This window comes from Aulonocara sp. 'chitande type north' Nkhata Bay, linkage group LG18, assembly GCF_057382095.1.
Source record: "Aulonocara sp. 'chitande type north' Nkhata Bay isolate Kocher_YH1m ecotype deep benthic linkage group LG18, A_spYH_male_GT1.1, whole genome shotgun sequence".
Taxonomy (NCBI): domain Eukaryota; kingdom Metazoa; phylum Chordata; class Actinopteri; order Cichliformes; family Cichlidae; genus Aulonocara; species Aulonocara sp. 'chitande type north' Nkhata Bay.
Genome location: NC_141361.1, coordinates 39,647,574 through 39,661,624, shown reverse-complemented (window position 1 = coordinate 39,661,624; position 14,051 = coordinate 39,647,574). Strand labels below are relative to the sequence as shown.

The following is a 14,051-nucleotide window of genomic DNA, read 5'->3' as shown; positions in this document are numbered from 1 at the left end:
ATGTTACCAAAGACCTTCTGCAGAAGAAGAAAGTGGGAACTCTGAACTAGACAGCTGTCTTGGACAACTACTATTTTCTGTGGCCATCGCCCTGTACAACTCCTCCATCTAATACGCTGTAAACACTGCAATAGTTCCACACTGTTGCACACGCTCTACAGTAAAAAGGTCACAGGTTAGAATTAAATGTCAATCATATATATTTCACCTCTGTGATACTCTTCATACTTATAGTTGAGCGATTTGTGCCAGCTCTTAAATTGGTAAACTCTGCAACATATTGTATTATTTAAATCGTTTAGTCTGTTACTGTTACTGTCTTTGGGCAACTGTAATCCACACAATTTCCTGAGGGATTAATAAAGTATTCTGATCTGACTGAACTGAATTCAAGAGGATATCTTTACTAGTTTCCACTACATACTGCATGCTGTCAGTGGGGCCCACTGCTTGTCTTGTTGATTTTGATAGCGTCAGTAATCATAATGTTGCAAAATAAATGAAATAACTTAAAGAGCTTTCTTGTGTGTCTCCACAGGGCCCTAACTCTATCTTGGTGGTTCTTGTGATGCTGTTGAATGTAGGTCTAGCAATCATTTTTGTCCATTTCCTCACCTGACCAAATATGGGCTCGGGTAAGAATTTGCAGCTGTATGAGTATTTCACAACTGAAACTGGTTTGCTGTTGTGTTTATCGTGCACTCAGGAAAGATCGGTCATTTAGAATACAACCTCAATACAAACTGTATATAAAAACAGAAGTGCAGTGATCTGCAAAGCTATAATTTATTCACAACAGAAAACAGAAAGAGTAGCAAATGTTTACAATAAGACAATGTACCCCTTTAAGAAAATATTACTTTATAAAGAAGTTAAGACGGTGGCAATAAAAGACTGGAAACTGTAAGTGGTACTAAAAAGAGGAACATTTTACTAATACATACTAATTATTATCATTTTACAAGTAATCAAAAAGGAGTTATCTTTAAAATCCTTCTATTGCTTTATACAGGTCCCAATGCTTTTCCCTGCTTTGTCCCCTCTCCACTACAGTGTCAGACCTCTCAGGTCATCAGGTGCACATCTTTAAACTGTTCCCAGAATTAGATCCGAGTGTGGTGGGGGGGCTTTGAGTTACTGTGGTCCTTGTTTTTGGAACACGAGTCCCTCTTTAGTCCAGACATGTTTTCCACGAACGATCTAAAGAAGGACCATCTTGCTTTGTTACCTGTGCTCAGTTCAAAAGTCTGCATATCTGATGCTATGGGATGCATTAGTGCTTATGGAATTGGCAACGCCATCATCAATGCTAAAAGTGTTTAATATGTGGTTCCAGCTATATGACGTCTGACGTTCTTGCACATTTTTAATTTGTTGGTGTAAACATGATATTTTCTGTTGTGAATAAAATATGGCTTTATAACATTTGCAAATTATTGCATTGCATTTTACACATTTTTGGATTAAAGGCTCATCAGTCCGAGTCAAACATGGCTGCTGATTACATTCAAAACTGTATTCACTCCACTGACATGACTGTTAACACATTTTTGTTCTATCCCTGCATTGCACCTTCACAATGGTACGGTTCTACAGTTCTGCTGTGGTAATTCTTCTGTTTTCAGTTAGCCTGGAACGTTTGTGCTCCAATTAGCAAAACTGACCCCTGGGCCTGGTTTGAATATATGTTTGACACTGACGGATGCACAGGACACGATGGAGTATCCATGGAGACTCCATCCTTGCCTCATCCTCTGGTGAAAGGACTACGAGGAAGAGAGAAATTAATAATTCAGTAATTTTTTCCAATCATTGTATTTTTTCAGGTTTCAGTGTATTGCACATCAAGTGTTACTGTGATGCTGTGGAAAGCCAAGTGAATAACTGGAACTGAGTGCCTAAGTAGACTGAGGGAAAGTGAAGCTTAGTTGGTTGTTTAAAGGGCAACACTGGTCTTTTTTTAAAAATTGTTACTACTACTATTGTCCTACAAAAGGACGATAAACAGCTACTAACGGTGATGTAGCCCTTTTCTCCCGTTTTTACAGAACATAAAACAGAACACTGTCCCACTGGGTGGCGTTCCTTTAAAACAATGAGTTCTAGAGTTGGTCTAACAGTTACAGATGACCAAAGCTGTTGTCATGTTCAGACACAGTCCTGTTTACGCTGCTTTGCTTGCTTCTTGGCCCACAATCATGACCTATAAACTTTAGGCCAAGAAGGTCTCGATCAGTCGTCCAGGTAAGTAAATCCATCTGGATGTAGCGTAATTATGTGATTCCGCTACATCCAGATGAACATAATCAACCTTTTGGGGTTTAAGCTAAGGAGAAATTTAAGATGTGAGGTAAAACGTCCTGACAGTCCTGTATTTCTGACACACAAGAGCAAACTATATTAGTATCAGCTAGAGTATTCAGAATTGTGAGGGCAGCTTTGGATATTATTAATTTCATGAACTGTTTGTAAACAAACTGTAGTTTTCAAATGGTTCATAAAGAAAGGAGACTTTACCAGGTGTTGCTTTGTTATGTGCTTTTAATAAACTAATAGGTGTTGGTAGAAATAATTAATTGTTCACATGAAAGTTGTGAGAATCATTCTGTAAAGCAGACATGGGATCCCTCTGATTTATACACAGGTTTCTTTTCTTTTGTGGCTTAAATTGGAAACCTTAATTCAAGTACACATTATAGCATTCAGTTGAAGGAAGTCTTCTGTCTCGCCAGCCGGACAGACATAAAAACTACAAACATCACAAAGCTTTGCTGGTAGCAGGTCGATGCTCCAGGAAGCAAAATAAGTACATTTGAGTCTATTGTATGATGGATTTACCTTAACCATCAAGTTCTGCTGCTATTTTAAGAGCACTCCACTTTCTGTCTGCTTATGAAACTGTGATGTGAACAGTATATTATTCAGTGTGTCACAATGATGACAACACTTTAACTTGAACTTTGTTTGGGGATGGGGATGAACATGAATGGAGTACGATGGGGCAGCAAAGGCTGTGTTGGTCCCATGGATGTGCACACAACAGCATGCAAGAGCTTGTTTGCAGTGAATGAATCTCCTGTGATAATGCTCAGTTTATTAGAAGATTTGCTTCTTCCACAAATTTGAGATCACATAAAAGTGGTCTCAGTGGAACTCTGAGCCATCTAAAATAGCAGTTGTACTGGAAGTGGTCCAGAGATACCCAGGAAGGCACATATGTATAAACCAGTGCTGTGTCTACACATAAGACAGTTTAGCAAAGAACCAGTTTTAAAATGTATCTTTGCTAGCAGCAGCATGTTGGAGGGAAAAAAACATGATTTGCTTCTAATTTTTTAGTTGAATTTATGAAAAAATTTGGTAAAATGCCAAATATAAAACAGTTTCACATTTATAAAACTAAAAATTCGATTCAGAATGAAACATTTTAAATTGTTGGTTCAAAGTATCATCAATCTGTAGGAGGGAGTAAGATAAAGGCCCCGGGGTGGGTGTTGACAGCCATCTGTAAAACACCGTGGATGCTCTGCCACAGTTTGGGGCTGAAGTCACTGATGTCATTGATCTCGTCAGTATTAATGGAATTATGAGCAAAGAGAAGTACTGTGACATCATCCAGCCTCCCCACAGTCTGGACCTCAACATTATAAAACTGTGAATCCCACTGACAGAGACTGGAACAAAAGGTGCTTCAGAGAGTTCAGTCTGTATTGAGTAAAAGTCACTTTAAGCTTGTTAGAATTTTTTTCTGTTTTTAACCTAATATACTGTATTTACGTGTGTGTGTGTGTGTGTGTGTGTGTGTGTGTGTGTGTGTGTGTGTGTGTGTAAGTAAATGTAATTTTTAAAAAGGAGTGACTTTACACTCTTTATGGTCCTTGGAGAGTGAGTGTGTTTGTTGATCTGTTCACATCCATTGCATATAAAACTTGATAACTTGTTCTCTGCAGCAGTGACCGGACTCCTGAATGACTTTACTCTAACAGCTACTTTTGTGACCTTGCAGTGGATCCATCCAGACTAGTCAGAGGGGCCTTTTTAAAAAACGACAGCAGACAGAACAGCAGACACAGACAAAACGGAGGCCTGAAAATAGCCGGGTGGAGGAGAGGATAAAAACACATGGAGGAATGAGGGGGGTGGCAAGGGAGAAAGATGAAACCATCACCACCCCTGGACTGTGTGAAAGTCTTTGGTGCCCAAGTCCAGCCTGATTGGACTGTTGATGACGTGTGACTTCAGAGTGCAGTGAAAGCTGAAGCTGGGAGTAGCTAGTTGGAAACCAGGCCTTTACCCTCAGCGAGATGAGCCAATGGGAGCAGAGTGGATTTGAGTGTCGGGCCTAGCATCTAGACTGCCCATAAAAACCTGGAGTATGTGCCTGTTTAGCAGTCAGTCTGACTGCTGAGTAAATTTTCACGTTTTGAAATGCTGCAATAAAAAGTTTGTGCCTTATCCAGCTGAGATGTAAAGAATTTGTTTTGTATATGATCAGTGAACAATAGCACGGACATTCAGTCGTTATGTTGCTCTTCTGTTCAGTTAGTTAGCCGTCATTTACTTTGCACCAAGCATACATTGTCTAGAAGATAACTTTGCACTGATGCTTCAGTTCAGCAAGAACAACTCACCTTTTCTCTCACATGTAAGTTCTCATAAGACTGTTGTGATCTAGCTTGTGCACAGATTTGATCACATATGTGTGTGCTTCAGCAGTTTGTGTGTGAGAGGATGGGCAGGTGTTGGGCTGGATAAGTTCAGAGATGCACTTTGAGTTGATGGAAGCCAACAGCTGCCTTACCGTTTTACAGAGTGACATGGTAGTGGGTAAGAATGGCTGGACAGGAATGTGAAGCACCAAGCTGCTTCCCTGTGCCAGCTCCTAGGAGAGCAGCTCTATTTCTATTGGTCTGTTTAGTGATCTGTTCACATCCATTTTTATCTGATTCTGTCTCAGTCCCTGCTTTTTTACTTTATTAAAACTTAACCATAGACGATATTTTCATTCACAGTCCACATTATTTCATTTAAAACTGGTTTATTGCACTTATAGTTTTGATCATTATGATGGCTGAATACCAGTCTGTATATGTTGAATGTTAATATTTTAGTTGACAAATGAATCTGTCTTCCAGTGGGCTGAAAATGCACTCGAATCTCCACCGAAGCAGCTCACTCTTTGGACGATATTTACTTTTAAAGGAATATTATTTTATTTTGTATGTATCCATTTGTTTTCTTTGTTCTTTTTAAACCTTAGTTTATAGTGCAGTAAAAAGAAGTGCAAAGTGCAGGCTTTTGTTTGCCTTGTTAAAATCTATTTTAATATAAATGACAGAACTTTGAGTATAATTATTTTGTATTTATGTGGATATGAAACATGCACCATTCATTTTATTGTATAATGAGTTTAAATGTGTGGTTCACTTGATGGCTATTACTCTGTTGACCTTGAAGGAGAGGTCACAGGTCAAATATGACATAATATTACCTTAATAATATTACCTTAATAATATTACCTTAATAATATTACCTTATATTCGAAATATGGTAGTTTTTGACAATGCACTCTTTCACATTGTGCTTTCTAAGTTCTGAGGTTTTTTGTCAATTTTCAACCAATAAATCATTAAGTTGACCTTGAAGACCTGGATGGATGTAGCCCAAACTTTAACATGACCCCACTCTAGACCCTACAACGTTTTATCAAAATGTGCTCAACACTTTTTTAGCTATTGTATTTTCAGACAGAACGGTACACACATACATACACATGCAAACATGACAAACAAACATAACCATCTTGGAAAATTTAAAGTCTTATTAAAATTCTGGATTTTCCCCCAGAATCCTGGACTGGCTGGTGGAGCGACGGAATAAGACTTTGAAGCCCATGATTCATAGGTTTATTCACGGGGATGAAAGCAATCAGGATCACGGGTTAGAACCTTTGTTGCTTGCAGTGCGGGAGGTGCCCCAGGCCTCCATGGGATTTTCTTTCTTTGAGCTGCTGTTCGGCAAGAAGCTTGATTAAGGAAAACTGGGAGGAAGGTCCAAGCCCAGCTAAGAAGGACATTCAGTATGTTCTGGACCTGAGAGCAAAGACACGCACTGGGAAAGTTATCACGAGAAAATTGTCTCCAGGCTCAGGAACTTCAGGAGTGCCTGTATGGCAGAGCGGCTAGAGGGAGACAAAGTGCTTGCATTACTCCCTTCTTTCATCTCAAAGTTGCTCAGCAGGTTGCAAGGAGCCTTCATGGTCACACAGTAAATGGGTAACAGGTGTTGACTATGCAGTGGTGCGGTCAGACAGGAGAGGAGCCACACAGGTATATCACCTTAACCCTCTCAGGCTCAAATTAAACTTTTTGTTGCTAATGCACAACCAAGTCCTGCAGTGGTACTTCTGAGTAAAAAAAACTCATAAAATATGTATGTGAGGTAATCAGGTTGTTAGTTTTTAACTGTTGCAAATCGGCAACGCCTGCCTCGAGAGGGTTAACCTTCTCAAAACATGGAGAGAGGCCAAACCCACTTCTCTGATGAGGGAGAGAGATGAGTTTGGCCAGAGGTGCCCAGTTCCTCCTTCCCTCCATTATGATCACACTCAGGCTGAGCGAGTGAATGTTGCTGCGTTGCAACAGCATTTTGCAGATGTTCTCCCCATGCCCAGCCGTACCTCTCTGATAGAGCTCCAGTTTGAAATGTGTCCTGGTGTGACAGTGCACTCACAGCCCTACAGGTTACCTGAAGGACAAATTGTTCAGAAAGAATTGGCTGAGGCGCTAACGATGTGGGAGTATTTCACTAGCAGGGTCCACTCCCTTGGTAACGATGAGCAATGAGGGATGAGGGAGTGTGATTAGTGCTGCGGTTTGGGGAAGGCCTTGAAGGGGACTGGCGATGGCTCTCAGGCCGTGCAGAACCCCCTGTACTAACGAGAAATAAAGGGAGGAAAGGAAGAGAGGAGAGGACAGGAGAAGAGAGGAAAGAAAAAAGGGGGGGGCATGAAAATGAGAACAGCGGGTATTGGAGAAGGGGGGCTTTTATGGCCTGAGGCCAGAGGGGGTGTGAAGGAGGAGTAGTCCCGCTCCTGAAATTCAGATGATATCTCCACTAGAAGAGTCTTACAGCGCCTTGTGTAGCCCCATAGTTCGTGTGGGAAACAAAGATGGGTCTATGTGGTTCTGTGCTGACTATCGTAAGGTGAATGAGGTGTCACTTATCCCAGGGCCTGGGTCGACAAGCATCTGGACCGGTTAGGCACTGCTCATTGAACCAAGGGATAGTGGCAGATTCTTTTTGTCCAGAGTTTAAGGAAAAATACGTCGTTCTCCACTCAGTACGGTTTGTACCAATTTGTCACACTTCTGTTCGGCTTGTTTGGAGCCCCAGTCAATTTCTAGCTTCTCATGGACCAAGTGCTGCGTCCGCATGCTGCATGTGCTGCCACCTATCTGTTTGGCTCGGTAGGCTCGGCCAGATGGCTCCCCGGCCTCAGGGCGGCGGAGGTATGTGGTAGGAGTGGTCTGCGGCTGTGCTGCAGAAGAATGGAGAGGCAGTGGGCTGGGACTGCTTTGGGGAGAGCTGTGCCAGGAACAAGTCGGCTGCAAAGCTGCTCAAAGTGATCTTTGGAGGGGGGGATGCAAATAAAACATTACTAGTACTGCAACAGCGTGTAGTACATTTTATTCCTGTTTCTGTACATTTTTCACTTTGAATATACAGTACTGTGTGAAACTTTTCTAGTCTAAAATAGGTGCGGTGTTATTGAGCTGTGCAATATACATGAAAATACAGTCCATAAGGCAAAAGTAGAGTTTGCACAATTATAACAAGGTTTAAAGTCAGTATTTGGTAGGACCAACACAGCTTGAACTATCTTCAAGAAGCTGTTTGGTAATATTTTTAAAAGTAGCCATCAGAAATAGTTCTTTGGGTTTGTCGAAGGATATTTAAAACTCTTTGGATGTTGGCTGACTTTTTTCTGTTCTCTGTCCAGGTGACCACACACTGCTTCAATAAATAACGCTGTGGAGAGACCCAGCCATACACTCTGAATTGCTGAGCTAAAATTGAGCCACTGAGTAATTCCACCTGAAATGAACATAGGCCTTCTGCTCTAACAGTCTCCGATTTGCACAAAATATAAAGATAAAGATTGACATGAAATTTAATCTTCATATATCAAATACCTGATCTTTTTTGTCAAAGGTCAAACAAAGGTCCATCCTGCAATTTTCAGTCCTTTTGGTTTCTGCACATTGAAATTTGAGGCAATATTTGAACATATCTCAAAAACTCTTTACTGCTGTTTCTTACCATCAGAATTAATCAGGAGCTGTAATTTGTGTTAATTAATTTACTTTAGGCGGTTAATTAAAATATGGAGAAAAAAATCTTGCTGACCTGTAAACAACTTAACTTTGCAAAAGATTAATGATAATGTCTGAATGGTATATAGTTATATTTCACATTAATCCAGAATAAAATATGTCCAATATTTTTTTTAACACGAAATTCTTATTTAACAAAATGAAGAAAATATTTTCAATGAACTTTGAATTGTTGAGCACATATGACAAAAATAGTAACATCATCAGAAAGGCTTATGTGAATGACACAAAGTTTGGCTCTGTGTGTCAGATACTGTTTGTCTGATGTAGATTTTAGATAAAATTATAATTTGATTCTAGTCAATACTCTGTCGCCTTTGGAAACGTTTGGTAGATTCAGACCTTGGAAATTCCAGCGTCTTGCTCCTTGGAAGAAAAATATGTAAAAAAACAGGGATGACTCAAGACTTTTGCACGATGCTGTAATTCTGAAACTATTTGCTCTTCCAGTTTTTTACAGAGTGCTGAATCCTTCCACATCTTTACATTTGGAAGTTGCATTGAATCCTTTTTGGAAATCAGGTTGTAGACGACCGGATTCTGATTCAAAACTTAACCTGATGAAATCGTCTGTTCTACTATTTCCTTCATGCTTCTCGCTACAGACTATAAAATGATCCCGTTAACTTTCTTAGATGTCAGCTCCCGTCTCAGGAGTACCATGCAGTGTTGGAGCATCTGACAGGCTGATTAATGTATAGTATGTCATCTTCTCAATATAGCAACAGGCCCACACATAACAGGCCCTCCTGCTTTTTTAGTGCTGTGCTATTTTAAGCCTGAACACTTGCTTATTAGGAATAAAGTCTGTGTCTTTCCATGGTCGAGGTTTATGGCAGGCAGTGCGTTATGAAACATAATATTTTACTCAGGTCTGATTTTTTCTTTTCTTTTTTAGAGTCCAAGAAAAACTGTTGATATAGAAAGAAGTTGTATGAGTAGCAAAGAGATGGAGACAGCCCAGGACTGACAGTTTGATAATATGCTGTTTGTGACGACAGACTGGGAGAGTTTCTTTATGGAAAATAAATGTCTGTAATGTGTAAATGATATTTTGTCTGAGTTAGATTTCAGCCTTTGTGACAAATAAAAGTATGTGATTGGATTAAGCATTAATATCTCTCCTGTGAAGTCTATTTTAGTATTGATTTTACACCAACATGACAGTCTCCTCTTTTCTAGGGTTTGTACTTGACTCTATGCTGTGTGTTTCTGAGGCATTTTAAGAGTCTTTATTTTAAGGGTTTTTTAGATGTAAAATGTCCACGTAGTCAGGCCACTGGCTGCCCAGTGGGTGGCAAGTATGGAGTGACACATCAGTGTAGTGATTTATGTGCAAGTATACCATCAACACTGACACAAATACAAGACAGCAGCCTTTGAATAGCTGTCCACTGTAGTGACCACTATGGCTTGACTTCTAAAGGTAATTATCATCTTGACTGTTACAAGTGATACGTTTGTCATGTTGTCACGTGTTATTGTGCAATAAATGTTTATTTTCTGTTGTTTTTTTCCCCTCAGTTGTTTCTAAGGAGATGCATTTAAAACTGGATTTCATGTTACATGATGTGTTTGTGTAATCTGGTCCAGTGTCTTTGTTTTCAGTCTGTGCCAAGGAAATTATTGTTACTGTAATCACTTTGGTAAAATGGAATATAGATAATTAGATCACATGCATACCAAACTTTGATGCCGTGGCATTCAACAGTCAGGGCCGTTAGGGAATGGCAGGGAGCATAACGCTGTATTTTCCTTCTACTCTGTCCTATGAGAAATCCTCCAACTCATAAGTGGGCGTGGCTTTTCTATTACCAAAATGGTCATGGCTGCTGGAAAGTGCAACACAACATCAAAGATTATTTTTATTGCAACTGTGAAAGAAAATAGTGTCATTGTCACTGCTAAAAATAAACTTGTAAACTAATCTTTAGGTTCTTGTTCTGTTTTTATTTTATTTTTAGTGCTGCACAAAGTTGAGTGATAGATATTACACAGACGTGTTCTTAGGTATGTCATTCATTTGATTCCATTCATCATTCCGCATGTAGACAGTCCCATTTTGTTACATTTGTGTAAGATCATTTTAATTAGTTGTAGAATCTAAGTGGTGCTTTTTGTCCGCTCTAATAGAAAGCTTTTTTTATTTTTATTTCTTTTGCCATGCCCGTGATGCCGCCCCCCACCACGATGCCGCCCGGGCAACCGCCCGTGTCGCAATTTAAGATAACTTTTACTAAAGGACAAGCTTAATCTACTTTAAGTATTTCTATGTTACGTGTTATGTTGCTTCTATTCTGGCATATTTTGGATGAAAATATTGTACTTTGTATATCATTCTAGTTATGTTAAAAACCTCTGCTTCGTCTATGGAAACATTATTATATATAAAGCTATCCAGCACCATAGACATAATGATCTGCAATGATTCAATAATATAATGTAGATTCTGAAAAATGCCATTCTACGTAATGAGTACATTTACTTTAGGCAGTTTAAGTAACTTGTGCACAACGTAGCTTTTCATGATTCTTGGTCTGTGACCCGGTGTTTTGGACTCTCTGTTTCTCTCATTTAATGTTTTTGTGTCATGCTTCTAAGAAGAACTAAAATTAGTTCTTTTTGTCGTTTTTGCAGTCTTGAGTTGTGACACATTTCCGGTTTGGTTTCTTTATGTTTTCTCATGTGTTTGGTGACATCTGGTGGCCAAAAATATGAAGAGCAGCTTGAATCATTATGATTGCCCAGTCTGCAGAGCCAGCTGATAGCTTCTGTTTAGTATGGCGTTATTTTTGAGAGTTAAACGCGCACGGGCAGAAATGTTGAGAGCGCGAGCAAGACATTGCGAGCGAGCGCAAATGCAAAAACTGAGCGAGAGGGGCTGCTGGTGTGTGTGTGTGTGGATAATAGCCAACACTGGAACACAGTTTTTGCACGCAGGAATGAATTTTGTTCACTCAAATTTAGCTTTTCGTCGCTCAAAATAAATTTCTCCTCAAAATGCAACACTTGCACCTGCAAATTTTTTACGTGCGCTCAGAATAGTGGCACAACTGTTCTGTGTGATACTGAGCTCCTATTTTGGTGCTTTGAACTTGCATTTTGGGGGGGTGAAAAAATGATGTTATGTCCTGTTGATTAATAAATGTATGCTTGTGCTGTAAGGTCCCTGCCTCCACATGGCTTTGTAATGGACCAGTGACAGGTACATTTACATGTATAGTCTATTTCTTATTTATGTTTTGGACCTGTGGGTAAAATTGCTTATGAACTGGTGAAATAAAAACATAACACATTATGTTATTCTGTTTGAACCAGTGAGGAAGAGAGGAGTTCAATCTCTGTCATTGTGTCTGCTATTTATCACAACACAAATCCCACCAGTGATTCACTTTCTTATAAACCACAGAATCAGGTCCCTGAGTGACGTAGATCACTGCTTTGATACCGAGCTCAGTTGTTTAGTAAATGACCTGTATTTGTGTAGCCAGAAGGCAACGGGTGAAGTGTCTTGCCCAAGGACACAATGTCCGAGCCGGGGCTCGAACTGGCAACCTTCCGATTACAAGACGAACACCCAACTCTTGAGCCATGATAGGATGAACTGTTTGTTTGTTTGTTTGTTTGTTTGTTTGTTTGTTTGTTTGTTTGTTTGTTTGTTTGTTTGTTTGTTTGTTTGTTTGTTTGTTTGTTTGTTTGTTTGTTTGTTTGTGTCAGTGTATCTATTTGAATAAATAATTGTTTTGTTTAAGCATGTGCCACGGTCTCCCTTTGCCTGTGACATCTTAATGTTTGTAAACATATTCAATAAAAATGACAATATAAATAATAATATACAACACAATCGTATAATAAGTTGGGGGTGTGCTGTGAGGTTGGACTGGTACATTTATATATAATATATAAAAACTTATACATATAGTGTATATTTTATTTATGTTTTGGGGGTAGAATTGCTTGTGAACTACTAAAATAGAAACAGCACATTTATTGTTATTATGGTTATTCTATTTGGTTTTTATTTAGGAATGACAGCGCATCCTCTCTTGCTGGTGTGAAAAAATTTGCTAATTATTCACTTCCTTATAAATAATTGAATCAGGTGCTGAAGCTGTGATACACTGAATAAAGCTTCGGACGTCACTGATCACGTGACCCTGGCCAGACGGACCAAACCTCGACACAATGCTTCTGTTTTGGTGTTTCTTTGACACGTGTCAGAGCTTCAGCTTCAAACGGTCCATCTTTAGCCATCTGTACCTGCTGCCTCATTAGATAAAGGTTTGTTTCTGTTTATTAGAATCTGTCGTGAAGCATTTTAGGTCCAAATTCCACACATATTATGACAAGCTTAGAGTCCAAGTACATTTCCAGAGATATGAGCGGATGAAGCTTTGTGGCGCTTTTGTGAGGTTTCTTCCTGATTGTACAAAAAACGATTCACAGACAATCCTGTCAGTGACATCTAGTGATCAGCTGCAATAAACAGAGAGGCAGATGTTGTCCAAGATAATGATTAAGTCTAAGGAGCATGTTAAGTGACAGACTGAGATGACCCAAAATGCACCACTGAACAACACAGGAAATTATTCCTGCCTGTCGCTCTGTCCGTGTACGACTCCTCCATCTAATCCACAGTAAACAGTGCAATGACTGAACCATTTTGCATGAGCTCTACAGTGAAAATAACGTTTTACAGTTCAGAGCATTTTTTTTTATCTCTGTGATATTCTGGATATTTATGATTGAACTATTTGTATATGTTAGATCTATTTCTTTTATTTTGTAACTTTGTTATATGTTGTATTATTTAATTTGGTTATTATGATTCTGTAGAATTATTTCTGCAGATTCTATAGAATTATGATTCTGATATAGCAGAAATGATTCACACAACTCATTGATTGCAGCTCCACTACAAAAGCAGTAAATAGTGTTTTAAACAGCTGTGTCTTCAGTCTAAGATTCAGAGCCCACTAATGAAAATGTTACAACATTTTGAAATGTAAATTTACTAACAAAATGTTTAACACTAAAACCACCAAGTGGTCATCAGGAATCAAAACAACTACTGTGGCATGCTGGGTTGACTAGCAACACTTATTGTTTACAGACACATAAAGGCTCTGTAACATAAGCTAAATGTGAAAAACAAATGCATAATAAACTGCAGTTAAAAAAAGATTAGACGACTGTAGACCTGAATGGGTGATGCAAAAAAAGTATTTAAACCATTGTAAATGGCTTGTTGTCCTATAGTCTGCCAAACATGTCTGTCATGAATGGTATCGAGTCATTTTGAGATGGAAGAACATTTCTGTCACAAGGTAGATGTCACGGGAGTGGAACGGACTCAGGCGCAGACCGAGGTAGCACAGTTCAACGACACTTTATTAATCACACTGGTGCACTATATACACGTGAAGGGGGGGGGGGGGGACACCAGGGTCCCGGGGATCAATAGGCTGGGGAGACACACTTCTTCGCACTCGCTCTGCTCCTCGTCCAAACAGTCTCCACACAATCAGCTCACTCTCCTACTCACGGGGTCCAGGGGTCACAAAAGGGCTGATCCAGGTAAACCTGTTTACACAGACGAGGGTAAGTCGAAGGCAAACACGGGAACAGTAGAATCGCAAGGAAGCCAGGCAATAC

General features: G+C 39.5%; 1 protein-coding gene across 3 annotated transcripts in view; it reads left to right on the top strand.

Annotated features, from left to right (window-relative positions):
• The window catches only part of LOC147309183 (junctophilin-1-like), a 53,475-nt gene extending 39,664 nt beyond the window's left edge, over window positions 1-13,811 (top strand). The window contains exons 6-7 of one of the 3 annotated variants that reach the window (XM_086270688.1): window positions 539-635; window positions 4,007-13,811. In XM_086270688.1, coding sequence (XP_086126814.1) covers window positions 539-619 — 81 coding nt within the window. In that variant the 3' untranslated portion in view covers window positions 620-635; window positions 4,007-13,811. Of the gene's footprint in view, window positions 1-538 lie in introns of all 3 variants that reach the window. The other 2 variants (XM_086270689.1, XM_086270687.1) reach the window with 2 other exon arrangements.
• Window positions 13,812-14,051: the final 240 nt, after the last annotated feature.